At 36.2% G+C, this 20,733-nt stretch overlaps 1 protein-coding gene across 1 annotated transcript; it reads right to left on the reverse strand.

Annotated features, from left to right (window-relative positions):
* Positions 1 to 947: 947 nt before the first annotated feature.
* Positions 948 to 17,132, reverse strand: LOC127863523 (DBH-like monooxygenase protein 1). The gene is made up of 13 exons (XM_052403069.1): positions 16,932 to 17,132; positions 15,827 to 15,917; positions 10,457 to 10,606; positions 9,945 to 10,127; positions 9,180 to 9,260; positions 6,802 to 6,972; positions 6,118 to 6,229; positions 5,207 to 5,391; positions 3,379 to 3,567; positions 2,846 to 2,905; positions 1,881 to 2,003; positions 1,374 to 1,508; positions 948 to 1,213 (listed from the first exon to the last, which is right to left on the reverse strand). Exons 1-13 carry the CDS (start codon positions 17,123 to 17,125, stop codon positions 1,145 to 1,147), a joined length of 1,743 nt encoding a protein of 580 aa, XP_052259029.1. The 5' UTR covers positions 17,126 to 17,132; the 3' UTR covers positions 948 to 1,144.
* Positions 17,133 to 20,733: the final 3,601 nt, after the last annotated feature.

Here is a 20,733-nt window from a genome sequence, read left to right on the forward strand (position 1 = left end):
ATGAAGCGTTGCAACGCGAAACGATTGAATTATTTGGAGAGTTCTGTTGTTGCCGTTATATTTTGTGAAACTACGAAAATTGCTTATATAAAGTATAAAATACGTCTGTCATACATACTTGCCAGGATGTCCGAGCGGTCTAATTGGAAAAGGTTTTACACTAGGACTCCAGGGGTCAGTGGTTCGAGCCCTGCTGAGGGTTACTTTTTTCATTTTTTAAATTTTATTCTTTTTTTTGGAGCTTTTTTGATTCAATGTTTAAATGTATCAATATACAGCATTTAATGACAAACTTCACAACATGCCAAAATCGGTGAAAAGGCCCCTTTAACATAGGGTCAATTCCCACTGTTACGGCGTATCAAGTGCTTTGTCTAAACGCTGTGTCGCATTGGTTACATGGATTTGATCTTATATCGGTTTCTGACAGCTAAATACAGCTGATAATATTGGCTAAAAGCAGTGACGGACAACGCTGTCTGACAGCGAAAAAATAGTATTACCAAAAGTTTCAGTCTGAGAGCAAAATCCTATACCTTACATGTTATTTTGGGGACAATCTGTGCCATATATCGTAACGATTCATTTATCGAAAAGTTGTTTCTGAGAGCTGGATAGTATAGGTGTATGGTAAAATTATTTCAAAGCGGTTTCTGGTATAGCTGTCGAACGCTTAAGAATAGTATTAATAATGTTATTAGTATTAACAGTCGTTTTTTTTTTGAATGCTGAATCTTATAGTAGGCAGCTGAATGTGTTGTAAGGTGACCGTTTAATTAATGTCTCAAAGTGTTGCTCGAATGTTCTGACTACTGAATTGCCTGTGAAACGTTGACCAAACCTGAAATTATCTACTTCTTAAGTTTAAACAACACAAGAAATATAACATTGCAAACTATAATGAATACACTTTTAAAGACATAATATTATTGTTTACATTTAAATTGCAAAAGTATTCTTATTTTCGACTTAAGTTGCGACAAAAGTTCGTAAATATGGAATGCCCATTCCTCACTTCCATGCGATGACATAGTTCATCTCCTCTGCTCTTTCATAATGAGCATTCAAATCGTAATAAATAGTCCCATTTATACAACGACGTTTAACATCTATAGTGTCGTGGCTTTTTATTGTGTTGTTCGTTTTAATAACACGGCAGTGTCTCTGAGTAGGTGGAAGTTGTCGCAGGATGTTGGTACCTGTCCACCGCGTACTGAAACGGGAACCGGAAGAATACATACATGAGCCTCGTTCCGTACAAGGAAAGGGGTTTAAATGAAGATTGACCTAGATCTTCAGCATGAACGATTGTATCATCGTTATAATAACAACAACAATAATAAAAATATCTTATTATAATTAGCTGAACTTACAGCAGGTAGCCTAGCAATGGAAGAACAGATGGTGCGCTCGCTGGAGTCTCTCAGAGCGTCCTTGAACAAGCGTTTCATGTCGGGGTCCCACGTGGTCACGTTCTGCAGGTATTGAACAGCCTCGTTCTCGTTCACCTGAAAATTAATCCACGTTTTTTTTAAATATAGTTCTATATATTGTATTTCTGAAAACCATTTAGTTTGCAGACGCTTTCATAAATTGAGTTGGGATCATTGAGAAATGCAGACGCAATGAAACATCAGTGATTGTATTAAGAAGCACCTGTGATATTTTAAATTGGAAATACCATGTTCAAAAATATTTTGAATACTATAGCACATATACCTCTCTTTGTTTTCTTCTAATGGACTATCATTTCGTTTTCTAAACGCATGACAATGAAATTGACAGTATACACGTGTTTCGATACGCGTTACATTCAAAAGAATAATTTCGTCCTTGTTAAATACACTCGACATCCGCGCATACTATTTTTCCATTCTTACCAGTTGTCCGGTCTTGGTCTTCAATTGATCGAAGCTGGACCAGCTCAGACACATGTCGAACTGCTTGGCGGGGTAATACATGACGGTGGCACGACATACCTCCTCCACACGCGAGAATCCACCCTTTTATTAGGTCAAAAAAGTAGTGCGTGAAAAACATGCAAACTAGTTCTGTTGTTTGTTTTTAAAAAATATTTGAAAATACGAAATCTCTATCCGAAAAACTGTTTGATATGGCGTGAATGGATAGCTTATGAATGTACTGGTTGGTATGTTGATAACGATATGCACGCATTGAATACTTCAGTTAATGTAACCACAGTTCAGATCGCGTAATGCTTGGACAAATACTTGTCGATTGTTTAGAGGAAGGCAATATGGCGTATGCCATCGATATTCTCTAGTCCGTATAAAAAACAAATAATTTTACAACGAAAATGGAATGTTTACACGACATTAGGTAACATGTATGAGGAAACAAACACGGAACAATTACGCAACGTTCACACAATACACCAAAGCCATTCCAAGAATGCATTCCTGAAGCACGTCCTTTTCATTGTTACTCAACAAAGAAAGCATGTTTACGAAACGATTCTTACATAAGCCAAGACTTATATAACAAGTGTTTTTGAAGGAAGTTTTCTACTTGTCACATTTTGTATTTGGCCTCACGCATTGTTAAATATGTACTTGGTGTGAAATACTAGTTGCAGAAATAAATCGTGTGTTTGTCCAATGGTGTTATTCCAAGAAAAACAAAACAAATATGCTAGGATTATGTTCTATAGTTACCTAGTGTTATTGTTTATAACTTATTAATCAGTCCAGACCTGGCAAATGTTTCTCAGAAATTTGGCTGAAAACAGCGACTGGCTAATAGCCTTAAGTGTCTTGAACTGATCAGAAGGTCGAATGCATGTGTAATGTTACTCGGCTTACGAAGTTTTGTACCATTGACTTACCCGAGTGATACCCTGGCGATCCATGGTGTTGTATGTGCACTGAACAGAAAGCGTGTCCGTCTGTAAAACGTCGAAAGATAATGATGACTGATGCATGGTGAAATAGTCTTTATTGATCAATCGAGAATTCGTTATTGATGCAAGAGAAAACACTCTCCAAGTATAAACTATCTTGCTTTAAAGAAATACATCTAAGGACTTTTCCCTTCAAACAAACAAACAAACAAACGGAAATACATTTAATACATTGGTATATATGGACAGTTAACATGAATACATGTGGCAGGATACTTGAGCCGCGTCATGCGGCAATGGGTTTTATGTCATATGAGGCCAGCGTCGATCCAGACCAGCCTGCGCTAAAGAGACCACGAAACCTTACGCGACGTTATAGCAGACAGGGAAGCGCCTGACCAGACTGCGCGTGGGCATTAGACCCATTTTTGAATGACGCGGGTATATCATGCTACATCGTGCATGGTGCATGTTACATGAGTTCCATATAGCTCTAGCAAACACCAAGCTAAACTTACTGCTTCAACGGACACAGAGTTTTTCAGCAAACGTGGAGCCTGGAAGAAATTGGAAAATGTTGTGTCTACGGCGATCCAAGGAAGTTCATTGCTCCCCCGGAAATGACGTAATTTTATGTCTCTGGCGACGTCGTTACCTTTCAGGATAACTCCGAATATGCTGATTGCGCTTTTTTCGGGAGAGAATCCCTGCAAAATTACATAGAGTCAAATAGTTCAACGCAAATGATATTCTGCTTATGGCTATTACTTTTAAAAAGTAGATGTTCCAAAGTAAGTTAAGTTTGAGTGTGCGCTTTATTTTATGTTTGTGTTAGTTTATTTGTGTTTCGCCTTCATTAAATAACTTAAAGTGACATCAAGTTAATTTCAATTGCACCCACTGATATATGCTTAAAATGCCATTAAAAATTAATGTAAAGAAATGAGAAAGCATGATGTTTTAATTGTTTTAGTGATAGTATAAATAGTAAAATAAACTAGGTCGTAACCTTTCGTTTTAATAGAACTATGCATATTGTCGTTGGGTACTAGTTAGTGTCGATGTACTATCAGCAAGTGGGCTCGATATACACGTTTTTGCCATTATCTTCAATTACTCGTTCATTAACTGGACATGTCCACCTTCTATTTTGATGTTGCAAATGGAAAGGTCTTCGTCCGAAAGCGATATTTTCGTCCTGCTATATTGCCGTATAATAATATATTTGGCGCGTAAGTGAAATTGGGGCCTTACTTTTATAATAAATAGAAGTACATGCGCATCATAGACAGTGATAAAGCTACATTTACACACATACATCCTGAACATGTTATAATAACACGAGTATTTACTAAATCTATATGTTATAACTTATAAGTGAAGATAAGCCCACAATAGCTGTGTTTGTAAAACACAATGCCCACCTACTGCGCTTTGAAGCCGCACGGCACCTATTTTAGAAACAAGGTAATATTTTGAATGTAATATTCACAGTGACCTTGACCTTTGACCTAGTGACCTCAAACCATGTTTGATTGTAGATCTCAATGAGATGCATGCACATGTGAAGTTTAAAGAACATAGCCCTAAGAGCTTTGATTTTATGAGCAAGGTTACAGTTTTGGGACAGACAGACACACACACGTACAATGACATACAGACAGACAGGCCAAAAACAATTTACCCCCGATCCTAGCCGCGCTGTGGAAAAACGGGCTAAATGCTGGGCGTAGAGTGTCGTCCCAGATTAGTCTGTGCAGTCAGCAAAGTCTAGTCAAGGACGACACTTTCATTTTGATGGCAGCATTTTTCGTTGAAAGGCGGTCTTTTCTCAGAAAATACCTAGTGTATGCGGAAAGTATCGAACCTGATTAGTCTGTGGGGACTTGACGGGTTATTCTGGGACGACAATTTACGCACATGAGTTAAGCCCGATGTTGCAAGAGTGAGGCTCAGATTTTTTTCACGGCATTCGGCCTTCACATCTTACTTCTGTTTTAAGTGCGGCATTTATTTGTTACTCGCATGTCTATCAGCTAACTACCGATAAACAAGCTTGTTGACTTAATCCGGGATATAACTGAAATGCTATTGAAAGCTGCAAAAATTCCAAACTGCAATCGAACAAAGGAACTATTTAAAAATAGCTGACCCCAAAAGTAAACTAACTTCTGTAATGGCAGGAAAAGCAAAAACACCGCCACAAACCGAAGATAATTGACTTGAACGTTTTGATATATTTTAAGTAAGTGTTGCTATTGATTTGGAGGTGGAGGCCGTGAGGTGAAAAGTGTGCATGTTGTTTTTTTTCTCTTGTATAATCGCCTCATAAAAGCACTCGCTTACCCAGTTCATGCATCTCGGGGAGCAAAATGCGTTAGTGGTAAACGCGGCCTCCCCATCCGGTATGAACTCCCGCCAGCCAGCGCTGATCACCTTGCCCAGTTCCAAAACGCCAGCCTGCTGCTGCACGGCGGAAGTCGTGTACGTAACGCGCAGACCGGAACTGTCCGGGATGGTGACTGCCGTGCCTGCGAAAACGACACTATATGTTGTACGCAGGGAAGGCCATGAATTTGATGAATAAAGGGACTTCTATATTGTGAGGCAAATAACGCCGAAAAATGTATATGTGACGCACAGTCCGTGTCTGTGGAAATGAACTGGTTGGTTTTGTTTTTTGGCTTAAAGAGTTTCACTTGATTATATTGAAGGTGGTGAGTGGGGGGGGGGGGGGGGGGGGCGGTAGGTGACATGTTCATTTAGTTTAAAAAAAAGCGACATGATGTTATGTTTCAGACAAGTATATTATTTGTAAATAACCTCAACAGGATTTTCGGCGATTGCAATTTTTGTTTATTACAGAAGAAAGAAAATATTTTAAAGCAGTATGGAAAACTAGTCTATTATGGATAAATTCCCAAGTATTTACTGGTTTGTGAATTTGAGTCATCATTTCGATTCATCTATCAACGGTATCTTTAATGCTTGACACTAGGGTCCGTATATACTCATTGTTGAACTTAAATGCATAGCAGACTTAAGCCAGGTGATTCAGACTTGTCATCTATGAAGGCTTAAACTGGTGCTTATCTTATGTAATAAAATGATCTCCGTGAAGCATGAGGTAATTGCAGGTGGTAATTACCAAGTGTGATATTAAAACAATTCTTGTATTACAATTTGAAAAATATTCGGCACGATTTGTCTTAAGTCTAAGCATAAATTTGTGAATATGGCCCCGGCCCGCCCCTTACCGTCTGGCCCAACGGTATCCTGCCACTTGGAGTACTGGATTTCAAGGACATAGTCGTTAGGGTCACTGGGGCCTCCCACGGACATTCCCACACCCTCGGGAAAGTGGAACGCCTGCAAAGAACGGAGTTAAAATGATTATATATAAAAAATATTACGAAAAAACAAACAAAATTCAACTGTTGAATTGAATTGCTTTAACTTTAGAATAGAAGTATATGTTATCAAAAGAAGATGTTTTATTTCTTAATAGGCACATTTTACTTAAATTGTTATTTGTATTTTGACAGCTCGAAACATATGGAATGAAATTAAGGTAATTGCACTTAAAGCGCCAGCTGTAAACATTGCGTTTATCATAACCACTGGCTACGATGAACTCCCACCGTATATAACAGGTTACAACAGCGACCACGAGTAAAATCCTTCCAAATCTGAAAAGATTTCTTTTTTAACCTTAATCATGTTGTATAATTGTGCATTTTACTACTGCCTTTGATTCTTTTTTATATGGGCGCAGTTCAAATTTAGAATGGACATATAAATTTAGTAATGTACGCCTTACATTATAATAGGACTAGTAGATTCGATTATCATCACGTAGGTTGAAAAGACGGTAGCGATACGATAAGAGCTTTGGTCGGTACAAATTTATTCGCGGATGTCACTCTTCATCGTGACCTTACCTCCGCCCCCATGGACCATGACGCCACGATGGTCTTGCACGATTTGACGTCATTCGGAGCCTCATCACAGTCGAACGCCTGCCCCGCGAGATCGACGCTGATGTTGGAGCAACGGTATAACGTCATACGGTACACGTAGGCCTCGTTACCGGGGGTGATGAACGGTTCGTACTGCAATGCAAATGTATCAAACGCAATATATATAGCTTTTCTTATTGCATTCTATGTTAAGTTATCTGGTGTTAACAGTTGTGGGGAAATTAAAATAGTGAGTCGATAATTTTTTTTACAAAGGTACCTTTTTCATGTACGTTTGCATGCAACGATGATACGCTCAGTGTTAGAATTGACTGAATTGAGATGTTCATACACTATGTTTTTCAATATAAGAAACAAGCAGAAATGTGTAGTTCATTTATAAATAATTCTTTGTATTTTATTACAGAATTAAGTACTGATGCTTTAAATTGATGCTGTTTATTATAGAAAAAAAGATATAATCAAATACATTAGCTCACACTTGTTCACAATGTCTTGATCGACATACACCGATATAAAAAACTGACATGAATCACACAAAATGTACATCATTTCAAAGTTAACATCAATTATGTTTTATTTCACGCATACATTTATATTTTATACAGACATACCAGTCAAATACGTTTTATTTTAAAATAAAAAACGGCTTAACTTGTTTCATAAACAATGATCGATAAAGCGATATTCGAAAACGAAACTATATTAATTATGGATTGTATCATACGAATAACAAAGAAATACAGCATTATATTTGTATTTGTAACACGAAGTTTGCGTAACTCTAAGTAGGATATTGATATTAAAATATGACTATGGACTAAAATGACTCTTTCAAGCATCAAATGAATAATGACAGGCAAGAACATATAGAACAGTGCAAAAGTACAATAAGGCGATTTTAAGCGGAATATTAAACATGCAATACATTTGAATGTGAACTGGTTTCACTATGCTGCATTTATGCTTGAACATGATATTTAAGGTCTCCTCATCTACGAACATTGTTCGGGTGTCAGCTGTAATCGCTGATAATAATTGATCGTTGAGCATGAAAGATTTGTAAACGACACTCATTAATTTCAATAAAAAACTTGCCACTATAAATCAGCAATACGATTAAATAGTAGTACCTGCCATAAATTACTGTATAAGCTGTGGGAAATTAAGGGTTACACTGTTATCAGTACGGAATTATTCGTTTCAGCTCAGAGTTTATTCATGTGTCACACATTCTAGTTAGACAGATATTAATTCAGACTGGTTAGACAAATATTACTAACCCTTTAAAAGGTCGAGTAACCATCATGTTTCCCCAGTGATTATTCCATCAATTAAAATTCTCAACAAGGCTTTGATTTCTAATCAAAACATCAGTTTTTAAATGCTCTGCGAAACCAAAAACGCCTGCATTATGCTTTATATTCCCAACGGGAGCTTGTTGTCGTGTGTTACGCATTAAATAAAACAACTGAATGTGAGAAGAAAAAAACGTAACCAGTGTCCCCTGTGTAAGTAATGACATGTGATTTAAAAGCAAACTTCATCAAATATGTATTTGATCTAGCAAATATATAAAGCTCTTGGTGGTGATTAAGATACCGAGGTGTGTAACTCAGCAAAATAAGTTTTAAAATGTATGTTTATTTAAATGTTATTAAGCTTTATTGACGCGTTTGATAGACACTGATTGGCTAGTGAATCCCACAAATTCTTGTTAGATTACACATTATATTAAATTATTGCACTGTCCGACTAGGTCTAGACGCATTGCTATTATATAAATTGGTATGTTTGCAAATAACGTGTTTGTTTTAATATTTAATAGATTGGTTTTAGGTTACATTTGTTGATTGTTTTCGGTGACACTGCTTATGGACTGGCATAGAAACTGTCCATTATATAGTTTACATTGAAATAAGATCAAAAGTGCCGATAATCAGCACTTGCGTCTTATTTTTGCAACTTTCTCCCACGCCATGCTTCACACATGTGTGTTAAGCCGACTTTGCTCACGCCTTAAGTTGTACACATGTGCGTTGAGGCGATTTTTCTCTCACATGATTGTTCACACATGCGTGAAAAGACGATTGCCCTCGTGCATTATTCTCCAAATATTTAAGGAGATCTTTCACTCATTTTTTCACACATGTGGGAAAAGAAGACCACTGTTTCACGCTTTTCTGCACACATGTTTGTCAAGACGACTTTTCTCACACATTTCTTTTACACATATGTAACAAAAAAATTCTCGCACTATTGTTCACACATGTGTGATAAAACATGCACTGCTTCGCGATTCTCTTCACACTTTTGTGACACATAATGTTGACTCTCACCTTGATCATGTTGCCTGCTGGGATGATTCCTCTCTGGAACACACGGCACTGCAATGAGGAGCCCACCGCCGGGATCACGTACTGAAAGCAATATTAGGTGTGAGTCTCGCACTGCGAAGAAGGCGCTTACTGCATGTGCGTAAAGTGTCGTGCCAGATTAGCATGTGCAGTCCGCACAGGCTAATCAGGGACGACACTTTCCGCTTTTACATTTTTTTTAAATGAAGTATTCTCTAAGCAAATATCCAGTTTCGGCGGAAAGTGTCGTCCCTGATTAGCCTGTGCGGATTGCACAGGATAATATGGGACGACATTTCACGCACAAACATTTAACCCCGTTTACCAAGAGCAAGACTCGTGAAAGATGTAAGTAAGACTGCTGAGGAACGTATATACCTTAGAGGAATTCTTCAGGAATAAGATGACTTTAATGCAGAAGCGCGGGTATAGCTTGATTAGACGTCTGAGTGTCTATTTGCTTAGACATTTGAGACAAATACTGTGATCACTTAGTGAGGTCAAAATAATCTTAATTCCAAAATAGCACGAACAAAAAGTGACATAAGAAAACAGAGCGTGTAAGCTTTATTCTAATGTGTGTCAACAAAACTTATTCCGAGACATTGATTGAAGATCATTTTTAAAATTCCGGGTCTGACATCAAACAAAATCACTTACGCCACGTTGGAGCCGCATTTCGGCACCTATATGAGACATGTAAACAGTAAAATGCGGTCAAATGTTTTGAAGATTATAGAACTGTACCTCAGAGTGGGCTATGTCGATCATGAACGTGTTAGGGGGTGGGTACGATTTCGGGACGACGTCATCGTTTATCAGGTACATGTCCCGACTACCACGTGTTTCCGGTCCGTGGTAAGGCATAAGACCGGAAGTGACGTTGGGATCAGACTCATGGTAACTCCAGATCACGGACATTCTCGAGGCCTGAAACATTTTTTAGTTTTTTTCTATTACATGCTTAAAGCAAATTTAAATAGCCACACAAAGCAAGAATATTAAATAACAATATATATCCGCCATTTAATAAAATGGTCCAAATCTGATCATCTAAATTATCTTCTTCCATTCATCTTCTTCACCTTCTCTTCTTCTACATTTTGTTTCTTCTTTTTCGCAGTTACACATTTACACTCTTAACTTCCGAGACCCGAGTGATAGGGACATATCAAAGCAATCGCTTGTGTTCAACCACAAAACAACATAAAATCCCTACAATAAAATCACACAAATTTAATGCTACAACAGCTGCGTACCGTTATGTTGACGTCGTTAACATCGCACGTCCGCAACTTTCGGGAAAACCTGAGAACGGTGGTGCCGTTGACCTCGTTTCCGGCCTGCACGATCCAGTCCTGGGACACGTCTATATACGGGGTGCGATCCCCTTCCCGCGTGTAGTAGTCCTGCAAGAGACATGTTTGAGGTCACGGTTGAGGTATGTTCTATTTGCGAGGTCAAGGTTTAGACTAGTTTATTTGTGTGGTAACGGTTGAGGGATGTTTTATAAGCGAGGTCACGGTAGAGGGATGTTCTATTTTCGAGGTCAAGGTTTAGACTTAGTTTATTTGTGTGGTAACGGTTGAGGGATGTTTTATAAGCGAGGTCACGGTAGAGGGATGTTATATTTTCGAGGTCAAGGTTTAGACTTAGTTTATTTGTGTGGTCACGGTTGAGGGATGTTGTATTTGCGAGGTTATGGTTGAGAGCTCTTTTATTTGCCACGTCACGGTTTAGGGATGTTTTATATCGAGACCACCGTTTATGACAAAAAATGTTTGTTCCTTCATCCAAGCCAATGCAAATTAGGGCTATGAAGGTAGGGATTAAAATTGCTTTGCCATTTACATTTTTATTTTGATATTCATTGAAAATGAAATGCACGTGTTCAAGATTGAACAACACTGGCTGGGAAATGAGTTCGATGCTCGATATGCATGTCATACAGATTCAAGTGGACTAGACTGTATAATACGTTTATGCGAGGTATAATACGTATACAATCCTGACATGTCACAATAAATACTTTACTTATCATAATTGGTCTTAAATCTGACTTTAATATGTGTAGATGTTCATTATATTAAGTCAACGCGACATTGCAAATAACCTCCTTAAAAATATATCGCAATTTCAAACTGATGATTGTGTTTTAACTTTTAACAATGTCGATTATGGTGATTAATCGCTTATATTTAATCTTTCACATAGCGAATTTAGTAGAATCCGGACGATTTTTATGCTCCATGGCTTGGGCGGCATAAAGAATTGCACTTATCTGTCCGTTCGTTAGTACATCCCGATTTTATTTTGAACTCCACTCTAACAACTGGGTGGATCTCGGTTCAACTTCTCTTTAATAAGTGCATAGTCCCTTTTATTTTATAGAATCCGGTGGATAAGCATTTAGAAACAGGTTTAATGCTGCGCAGAGTGAGTGCATGAAAATATTCTAGTCAAACCATATACAATATGGTTATTTGTGCAAATATTAAGTGGGAGCGTCTCGTGCACAATGTGGCCTAAAATGCAAATAGTCTTACAATTTAACTTATCATAAAACTCGCGTTATCACACGGGGAAGTTAATGAGCGACCTCTTTGGACAAAATGTTCAGATGTCATTTTGAAAGCGTATCGATTGCTAATACAGTTTCATGTTTTCCATAGGCATTACATGTCAACTAACGTAGAAAGCAATACAAATTTATATGATTAGTCAGTCATTACAAATTAACCTTTTTTTTAAATGTGTGCATATGTGTAGAGCTGTCAATTTTTATCGCTACTTATATGCATCGGAAATAAGAAAAATTTAGTGTCAATGGTACAAATTCACAATCCGGTATTTTCCATTTTAGCCGAGCGCCGTGAAAAAGGGTTTAATGCATGTGCGTAAAGTGTCGCCCTGTGCAGTCTACTACAACTCCTACTCAACTACTACTAAAACTTATAATACTAAAACTAATACTACTACAACTACTACTACTACAACTAACACAACTACTTCTACTGCTACTACTCCTCCTCCTCCTGCTCCTCCTACTATTACTACTATACTACTACTACTACTACTACTACTACTACTATTACTACTACTACTACTACTACTACTACTACTACTACTACTACTACTACAACTACTACTACTACTACTACTACTACTACTACTACTACTACTACTACTACTACTACTACTACTACTACTACTACTACTACTACTACTACTACTACTACTCCTACTACAACTACTACTACTACTACTACTACTACTACTACTACTACTACACTACTACTACTACTACTACTACTACTACTACTACTACTACTACTACTACTACTACTACTACTACTACTACTACTACTACTACTACTACTACTACTACTACTACTACTACTACTATTACTACTACTACTACTACTACTACTACTACTACTACTACTACTACTACTACTACTACTACTACTACTACTACTACTACTACTACTACTACTACTACTAATATCACTACTACTACTACAACATCAAATACTACTACAACAACAACTACTATTACAACTACTATCACAACAACAACTACTACTACTACTACTACTACTACTACTACTACTACTACTACTACTACTACTACTACTACTACTACTACTACTACTACTACTACTACTTCTACTACTACTACTACTACTACTAAAACTGCTACTACTACTACTACTACTACTACTACTACTACTACTACTACTACTACTACTACTACTACTACTACTACTACTACTACTACTACTACTACTACTACTACTACTACTACTACTACTACTACTACTACTGCTACTACTACTACTACTACTACTACTACTATTACTACTACTGCTACTACTACTACCACTTCTACTACTACTACTACTACTACTACTACTACTACTACTACTACTACTACTACTACTACTACTACTACTACTACTACTACTACTACTACTACTACTACTACTACTATCACTACTACTATCACTACTACTACTACAACATCAAATACTACTACAACAACTACTACTATTACAAATACTATTACAACAACTACTACTACTACTACTACTACTACTACTACTACTACTACTGCTACTACTACTACTACTACTACTACTACTACTACTACTACTACTACTACTACTACTACTACTACTACTAATGCCCATGCCCGCTAGCTACATTGTGTTAACTGACCGATGACAGATTAGTCACATTTATAATGACATTCCGACCAGTTTATATTCAACTTTTTTGATAAGTTTATTCATCATATATACTCATATTTCCTTGATCAGAACATAAACACGTCTCAAACATTTTGCCCGCGGTCAACTCCGTTTTGAACTTTTGACAGTGTTTGAAAAAGAGACTGAAACGCGCGATTCAAACGCATTAAGAACCACTTAATATGAGTTGTATATAGGTCGTTCGTGTTTAATAATCTACACTAAATAATCCCGATTAATTAATATCAAGCCATATTAAGTTATCAGTACTTAAATACCTAAGCTTTGAATTTCTCTATTTGTCACATACATTTGATTTATGTGTTATACCCGTACACGTAAATATTTATTTAGCACGAAATGATTGAACCTCTATTTGCTAGCTATTTCCAGAAAATTGGAGTTTACAAGGGATTATGTGCAATTAAAAAGTATAAATAATATGTAATGTCAGATTGAACGTATTAAATACAAACCATACATTGACCAAAAAATAAATATTTATCCAATTACTTCTTACTTAATACCCTTCGTTTGAATATACTATTTAAATCACACATCTTGGCAAGTTCTAGTTTCCAGCTGCATGTGTATCCTTATATATTTGAAGATCAAATAATTGCTTAAACATATTGAACTATGATATTGTAATATCGAAATTACATCAGATAAATAGGATGATGAACCAGCCAATGGTTTTCAATAACAAAAAATATGTGGGTGTGTATTTCACAGTTTATAAGGTCCTTCCGCGCCTGAGGTTGTATTATTTATTGATCTTGAGTGTGTCTCAGCACTCCTAACTAATCGAGTTTCTAGACTAACGGACGTTGGGACGAATTTAGAATTAGAGCTGCAAAAAAAATCCAAGTTATTAGTTGTAACCAAAATATTTTTTATTTTTCGGTGTCGTCTGGCATTGGTGGGGGGCGGGCAGGAAGTCACCCCACCCGTCCGGTATGGTGACACAAATCAAACTCACATGCTTCGGGGATCGAACCCAGGCGAGAAGCGCGTGTAGCAACCATTCACAAATGCTTTGATTCGATCGCTTCCCATCATTAGCCGTAATCTCGCTTACCATGTGTAACTTAACTTGTAACTTAAGCGCTTGAATTTGTTTTCGTTTTTGTTCGTGATTGTTGATAAGGAGTGTGAGGATGCAAATACAGCATTTATGCGGTTTGTTTTGATATACGATATTTTCGAACTGAAAGTTATTTATTCTATGGAATGGTATTGTAATTTAATAATACATGACGGTCAGTGTAAGATTCATGTTTAAGAGCCATACATGCGTTTATTTTCCATGAATTTTCGATATCAATGCACGAATTCCCATCGGATACAACTTTCATTCAAACCAAGTTGCAACAAATTATATACCTCCTTTCCTGTGGTTTTAACAACAATACGTGAATGTAATGTTGTTGTTTTTTCTAGTCCGAAATCGTGTTTATTTTACAAAGGCAATCCATCCGAATTAATTTATATTCTTATTTAATTACATACCATTATTTTCGCCAACCCACGCTCAAAGCTTTCAATTGATTCCTTTTTATTTGATTGCGTAAACGTATATAAAAATCGAATGCCTTGTCGTGGTTGCGGTTTACATATACCTTTTAGTAATATGAATTATGCAATTAAATGCAATTAAATGATGGTATAGCTCGCACTTTTAGAAAAAAATATATGATGATTGATTATAATGCGTAAATATACTACTACACGAATAACAATGAAGACACATTTAAACACGTAAGTTCAAAAATAGAATTACGTGTATGTGATGGTTGCGGTTTCAAAATAATTTATAGTGATACGATTTATTCAATTGCATGTAAACAATAAATCATAATAATGAAATAGCTTAAACTTTTAGAAAAAAATATATGGTTGTTTTAAGGCGAAAATATACTACAACATGAATATGAGCCGTGGTCTGTGGAAAGGGGGTAGGAATACATGTGCGTTAAGTGTCGTACCAGATTAGCCTGTGCTGTCCTCACAGGCTAATCAAGGACGACACTTTCTGTCTAAACAGGATTTTTGCTAAGAAATGACTTTCTTCAAACAGAAAATATCATAAAAGCGGAAAGTGTCGTCCCTGATTAGCCTGTGAGGACTGCACAGGCTAATCTGGTACGACACTTTACGCGCATGCATAAAACCCCCTTATGACAGAGGACGGCTCAGATATATTGTTGTTTGGTCAGCCTTCGCACAGGGACAAGAAGAATGCTTGTGCGTATATACATGTACGCATGAAACAGTTTTGTCCCGATGTCAACGTCTGTCAATTTCATGAAAAATGACATTAAAAACATACTGGAAACACTCAAGAAGCACCTTTAACAAAGTATAATCCCTTACCCCTAGATACATTTGTCCATCCGCTATCCAACCAATCACCATGTCCGCGGGAGTCATGGTTCCTGTAGGGGAGAGACCCAGACCGACGTACCTTCAAAACCAATTGCAAGTGATCAGTGGGATATTTTTACTAGCGTTTCAGTTATGATAAGCATGCCAAAAAACGCCGATTCTAAGAAATAAATACAAAGTCAAGAAGTAATCACGATACCCGCATGTTTTGTTTAAATTTTAACTGGAAGCGTTGCAATTCAAATTTAATTTATTATTTTAAAAGATAATTATGCTTTACTTAAAGTAAAACTAATTTCGAAACGAATCTGTTTTGAGCAATTTACAATGACGCAGAAATATGTCTTACGTCTTGAATTTATATTAGGTTTTACAACTATTAATTAAGTAAATTTAATGTAGATCTATCTAGATCAATACAGAAGGGTTTTGTACTACATGTGCATGTATATGAATAATCATAAGAGACGTAATTTGAGTTTGATTTAAGAAACACCCGACATCAAAATAGTAAGATACAATTGTAAACACCAAATATGGAGTATAGATGTTGCATTAACTTGAAACTTAGCCTTAAATAAAGCTTACTTTACAAAGAAAACAAAATATATACAAATTAAACTTGCAAAAATACATTAATGTTTATGTCTATTTTTTTATTTATTAATATCTTCTATCACGAACCTCTGAAACTAGCTACAATCATTTTGTTTCTAAAAAATGCTTATCATTGTTCTAATATATATGTGTAAAAACTCAAAATATAAATGCTGTATCCTTAAACATTGTTTTGAAGTTCATGGTATCAAAACCATGCATTATTTAACTGAAATCACACATAAAAGCCGACAAAGCCAATACATATTTCATGTTATATAACATAGTTTGGCATGGGCCTTATAACTGAAACATATTGTTATTGAATCATAAATGATGTGTTTTCAATGTAAAGTAAAAAAACACGTGTTAAAGTATTTAAAATATATTTGAACGCAAAATATGAGTGTTGCACATTGATATGAATTCGATGGTATCAAAACCAATTATTATTCATATTATTTTGTATTAAATAAAGATCAGGGGCAAAACCTACCCAGTGGTTCTAGCCGTGATCTCGATGTCAATGTCGGTGGCATTCGTAGACCAGCCAAGAACAAAGTTCCCCTGATAATCCAAAGCTCTATAGTGGTCGTACACCGGTGTGAACACCGCCGGCGCGTCCGTTTGCGCCAAAGACGTTTGAACGTTCAAAAAATACGTTAACAAGAAGTACATCCAAACCGCCATATCTCCGCTAGGCGTAGTGCAGTGGTAACTAAGACACGGTAACGCGAGCTGCATTTTTATGTTTGAAACTTAAGACAGCCGACGATCAAAAGACGAATTATATTCGCACGCGTAATGAATTTCCGTTTGATTACTGAAGTGCACTTATCATTCATTTAACATTAATAAAACATGCGTTACGTCGCGATCTAGCTACAATGACGTTAATAACGTACGTTAAAGGTCGATTTACGATTGTCTTGCACGCGTCAACTACGCATGCGTCATCCATCTTGTCTTGATTCGCTTGTCATAATATCAACATGACATCTGCTCAAAGAAGACGTTATTTACATGTCAGAGCGTGAACGCTGATTGGACGCCTGTACATGTAGGCTGGCGACGTTAAACTGACCGTCACGTCGGCTGAGTCGTTTATTATGAAATATTGGCCCCTTTTCTGGCATGTTTTAAACTTTGGGTGCGCTTGTTAAGAAAATGGGCAAAATTGTTATAATATATAATACTGATTTATTTCGTTACAGTGTCTGCTGACTGCTGACATAGTATTTGGCTTGTATTTAGTTGTGTTATTCTTTTGAGGTTTTAATATATATTTTTCCGGAATTCAAGTATTTATTCCAAAATTTACCATCAGAATTGAAAACAACGTATTGGAAAACATTTCGTTAAAGCGCCTATAATACTTAGAGTTTCGCTATTCTCATGTTTGAAAAATATCTCGCACAAACCAATCTGCGCGTAATTACACAGCCAGTTTTTTTTAACGCCGAAATAATCTTTTTTGTTTGCATATTTTTTTACATAAACAGCTAGGAAAACTTTGCATTTTGAGTAAAATATGGTAAAATCAGCAATTGTATTATTATGTGATAACTATGTGAATTTTTCTTTGTTGAAACTGATTTCCTGATATTAAACTTAATTTCTAGGCTTCAAAATGTTATTATTTTGTCAGTGAATTCATTAATTTACAATGTTCAAATTTGTGAACATCAGTGAAGTCCCTTTTAATTTCCGTGGTAGTAGAAACTGAAACGTTTTAAATGTAAAAGATTTCCAAAAGATATGCCCGAATGATAGAGAAATATGGCGTAAGCGTGCCAAACAAGTTATGTGCATTAAAACAAAATCCTTGATTTGGTGATAAATTCAACGGCACATCATATCATACCCCATTGGTCAAAACAATATAGTTTTTAAAAATGTAAAACGGTCCATTGGTGTACGCCGCGTGCGTTTGAAAACAATGCAAGTGGCCTCCGGTTCATCCAGTCAATTAACGACTCCGAGTTTTCTCTAAAACAGATCGTCTCCTGTATCTTGTGCTATGCCCGTAGAAATACCAACAGAAACACGTTATTAAATGATTTAATCGGTATTATTGTCAAATTATTAAGTACTTAGGAATTAAATTTATAATTGAATACGCTGATTACTTTGCATTCTACTGACAACATAATAACTGTTATTCTGTAATACTGTCGTGGTGGTGCGGTGGTCGAGTGGTAACACTCTGGTCTACCATTCCAGAGGTCCCCGGTTCTATTCCCGACCGGGTTACTGGAAATTACAGAAATGCTTCAAGTGTTTCCCATCCAACTAGACATGTACTGGTATGAAACCCAGGTAATTCTCGCGTGTATCGGTGCTATACATTGAGCACGTAAAAGAACCACGGGATCTATTCGCTAAGAGCTAGGGTATCGTACCCGGATTCCTTATATCCCAATACTGGCTCTTCTGCTTGCTGTCTCTTCATAAAAAACAACAACAAAAAAACAAAACAAAAGAACCCATTGGAAATAAGTGCTTGCACTTTCATGGGTTATCCTTGATCGCAAGGTCAAAAGAAATACATACATACATACATACATACATACAGACAGACATACAGACATACATACATACAGACAGACAGACATACATACATACAGACATACATACATACAGACATACATACAGACATACATACATACATACATACATACATACATACATACATACATACATACATACATACATACATACATACATACATACATACATACATACATACATACATACATACATACATACATACATACATACATACATACATACATACATACATACATACATACATACATACATACATACATACATACATACATACATACATACATACATACATACATACATACATACATACATACATACATACAAGGACGCATCTTAAACTTCATCACGAGCTGTCAGAGGATTTTGACTTCAAATATACTGTTATTACTTTAACATTTCGGAGACTCTGAATTTTCTGACAAACCCGTTTTTAGCCAAACTAATTATTTTGTCGTGACTTTAAATTTTCGGACATACGTTTTTTACCATAATTAGTGATTCTGCATTTTTCGGACAAGTGGTAACAATGCTTTTTACCGGAATTATGTCTTGTTGGGGTTTTTCGGTGACGATTTGTTCTTGCGTTTTTTGCAAACGTATTGACGGTCCATATGTTATATGTTTACGCCGTTTGCGTTTCATAAAGTTGAAAGTTGCATTAAAAAAAGCGCATCGGAGGTTCAGTGGTAGATTACTCGCCTGCCACGCGGGCGTTACGGGTTCGATTCCCGGACGATGCACATTTTAATAAATGTTTATACATAATAATAAATAAACTTTATCGTTTAAAAGAAGAATAATGACGAATGTAGCATTTTTCATAAATCTGTAATCGACATGTGTGATATTGATATTTAAAATTTGCAAGAATCTTAATGTATCGATTCTCGAGTTGTATTGTTTTCGTTCAAATAAAGAATGAGCACAGCGTTTTAAACTTCCTTATCCTTATTTCTCATAATATATTTACATGCTACATCGGCGAAATACCCTGGTAATCAGACAATGCTGTGGAGTATTGAGGTTTTATTTAGAATGCTCAATTGGATGAACATAAAGGCATTTAAGTTAGTTTCATACTGAATAACATCTTGAAAATATTTATTATTTTTCGTGATTCGACATTTTTAGAAATACGTTTTTTTTTCATAATGTATGACTCTACCTTTTACGGAATACTTAATTTACAATTCTTCGTTAACTGAATTCTTCCCCGTTGCGTTTTTCTGGTGACACTTTGATCCTGCCTTTTTACAAAATGTATTGAGGTAATAAACCTAGCAGCCGATTACTTTTATGCAAAAGACCATTACATTTGCGTTATTGGGTTCATAACTATGTATACCGGTAATAGACAACGGTTTTACGCAACATCTTAACGTGAAACGTATATAGCATTGCTGTATATTATAAGGCGAGGTATTTAACAAGCACGAGCTATTATTCTTTGAAGCAATATACGCTACATATATTGTATACCCGTTTCCGATCGGCATTGCAATATTGTTAGTCTTTTAATGTTCGAACATCTGTATTTTTTCTTTAAATTTCCCGACACATATACATATTTTTGTATCTTAATTTTCGAATATGAAAACAATAATTATTTTTAAGTGTCGTAAAACGTTTAGCAAGTCCGGTAGTTTAAAGGGGCCTTTTCACGGTTGGGTAAATTCACAAAATTGAAAAAAGTTGTTTCACATTCGCAAATTTCCGTTTTTAGTTAT

Source organism: Dreissena polymorpha, unplaced genomic scaffold (assembly GCF_020536995.1).
Source record: "Dreissena polymorpha isolate Duluth1 unplaced genomic scaffold, UMN_Dpol_1.0 chrUn012, whole genome shotgun sequence".
Taxonomy (NCBI): domain Eukaryota; kingdom Metazoa; phylum Mollusca; class Bivalvia; order Myida; family Dreissenidae; genus Dreissena; species Dreissena polymorpha.

Excerpts from the sequence above, each read along its gene's own strand:
- LOC127863523 (XM_052403069.1), bottom strand. The coding sequence starts at position 17,125 with ATGGCGGTTTGGATGTACTTCTTGTTAACGTATTTTTTGAACGTTCAA. Across the intron at positions 10,607-15,826 it reads ATGGACAAATGTATCTAGGG|GACTACTACACGCGGGAAGG; the intron begins GTAAGGGATTAT and ends TGTCTCTTGCAG. Across the intron at positions 2,906-3,378 it reads ACTCTGTGTCCGTTGAAGCA|ACGGACACGCTTTCTGTTCA; the intron begins GTAAGTTTAGCT and ends GACGTTTTACAG.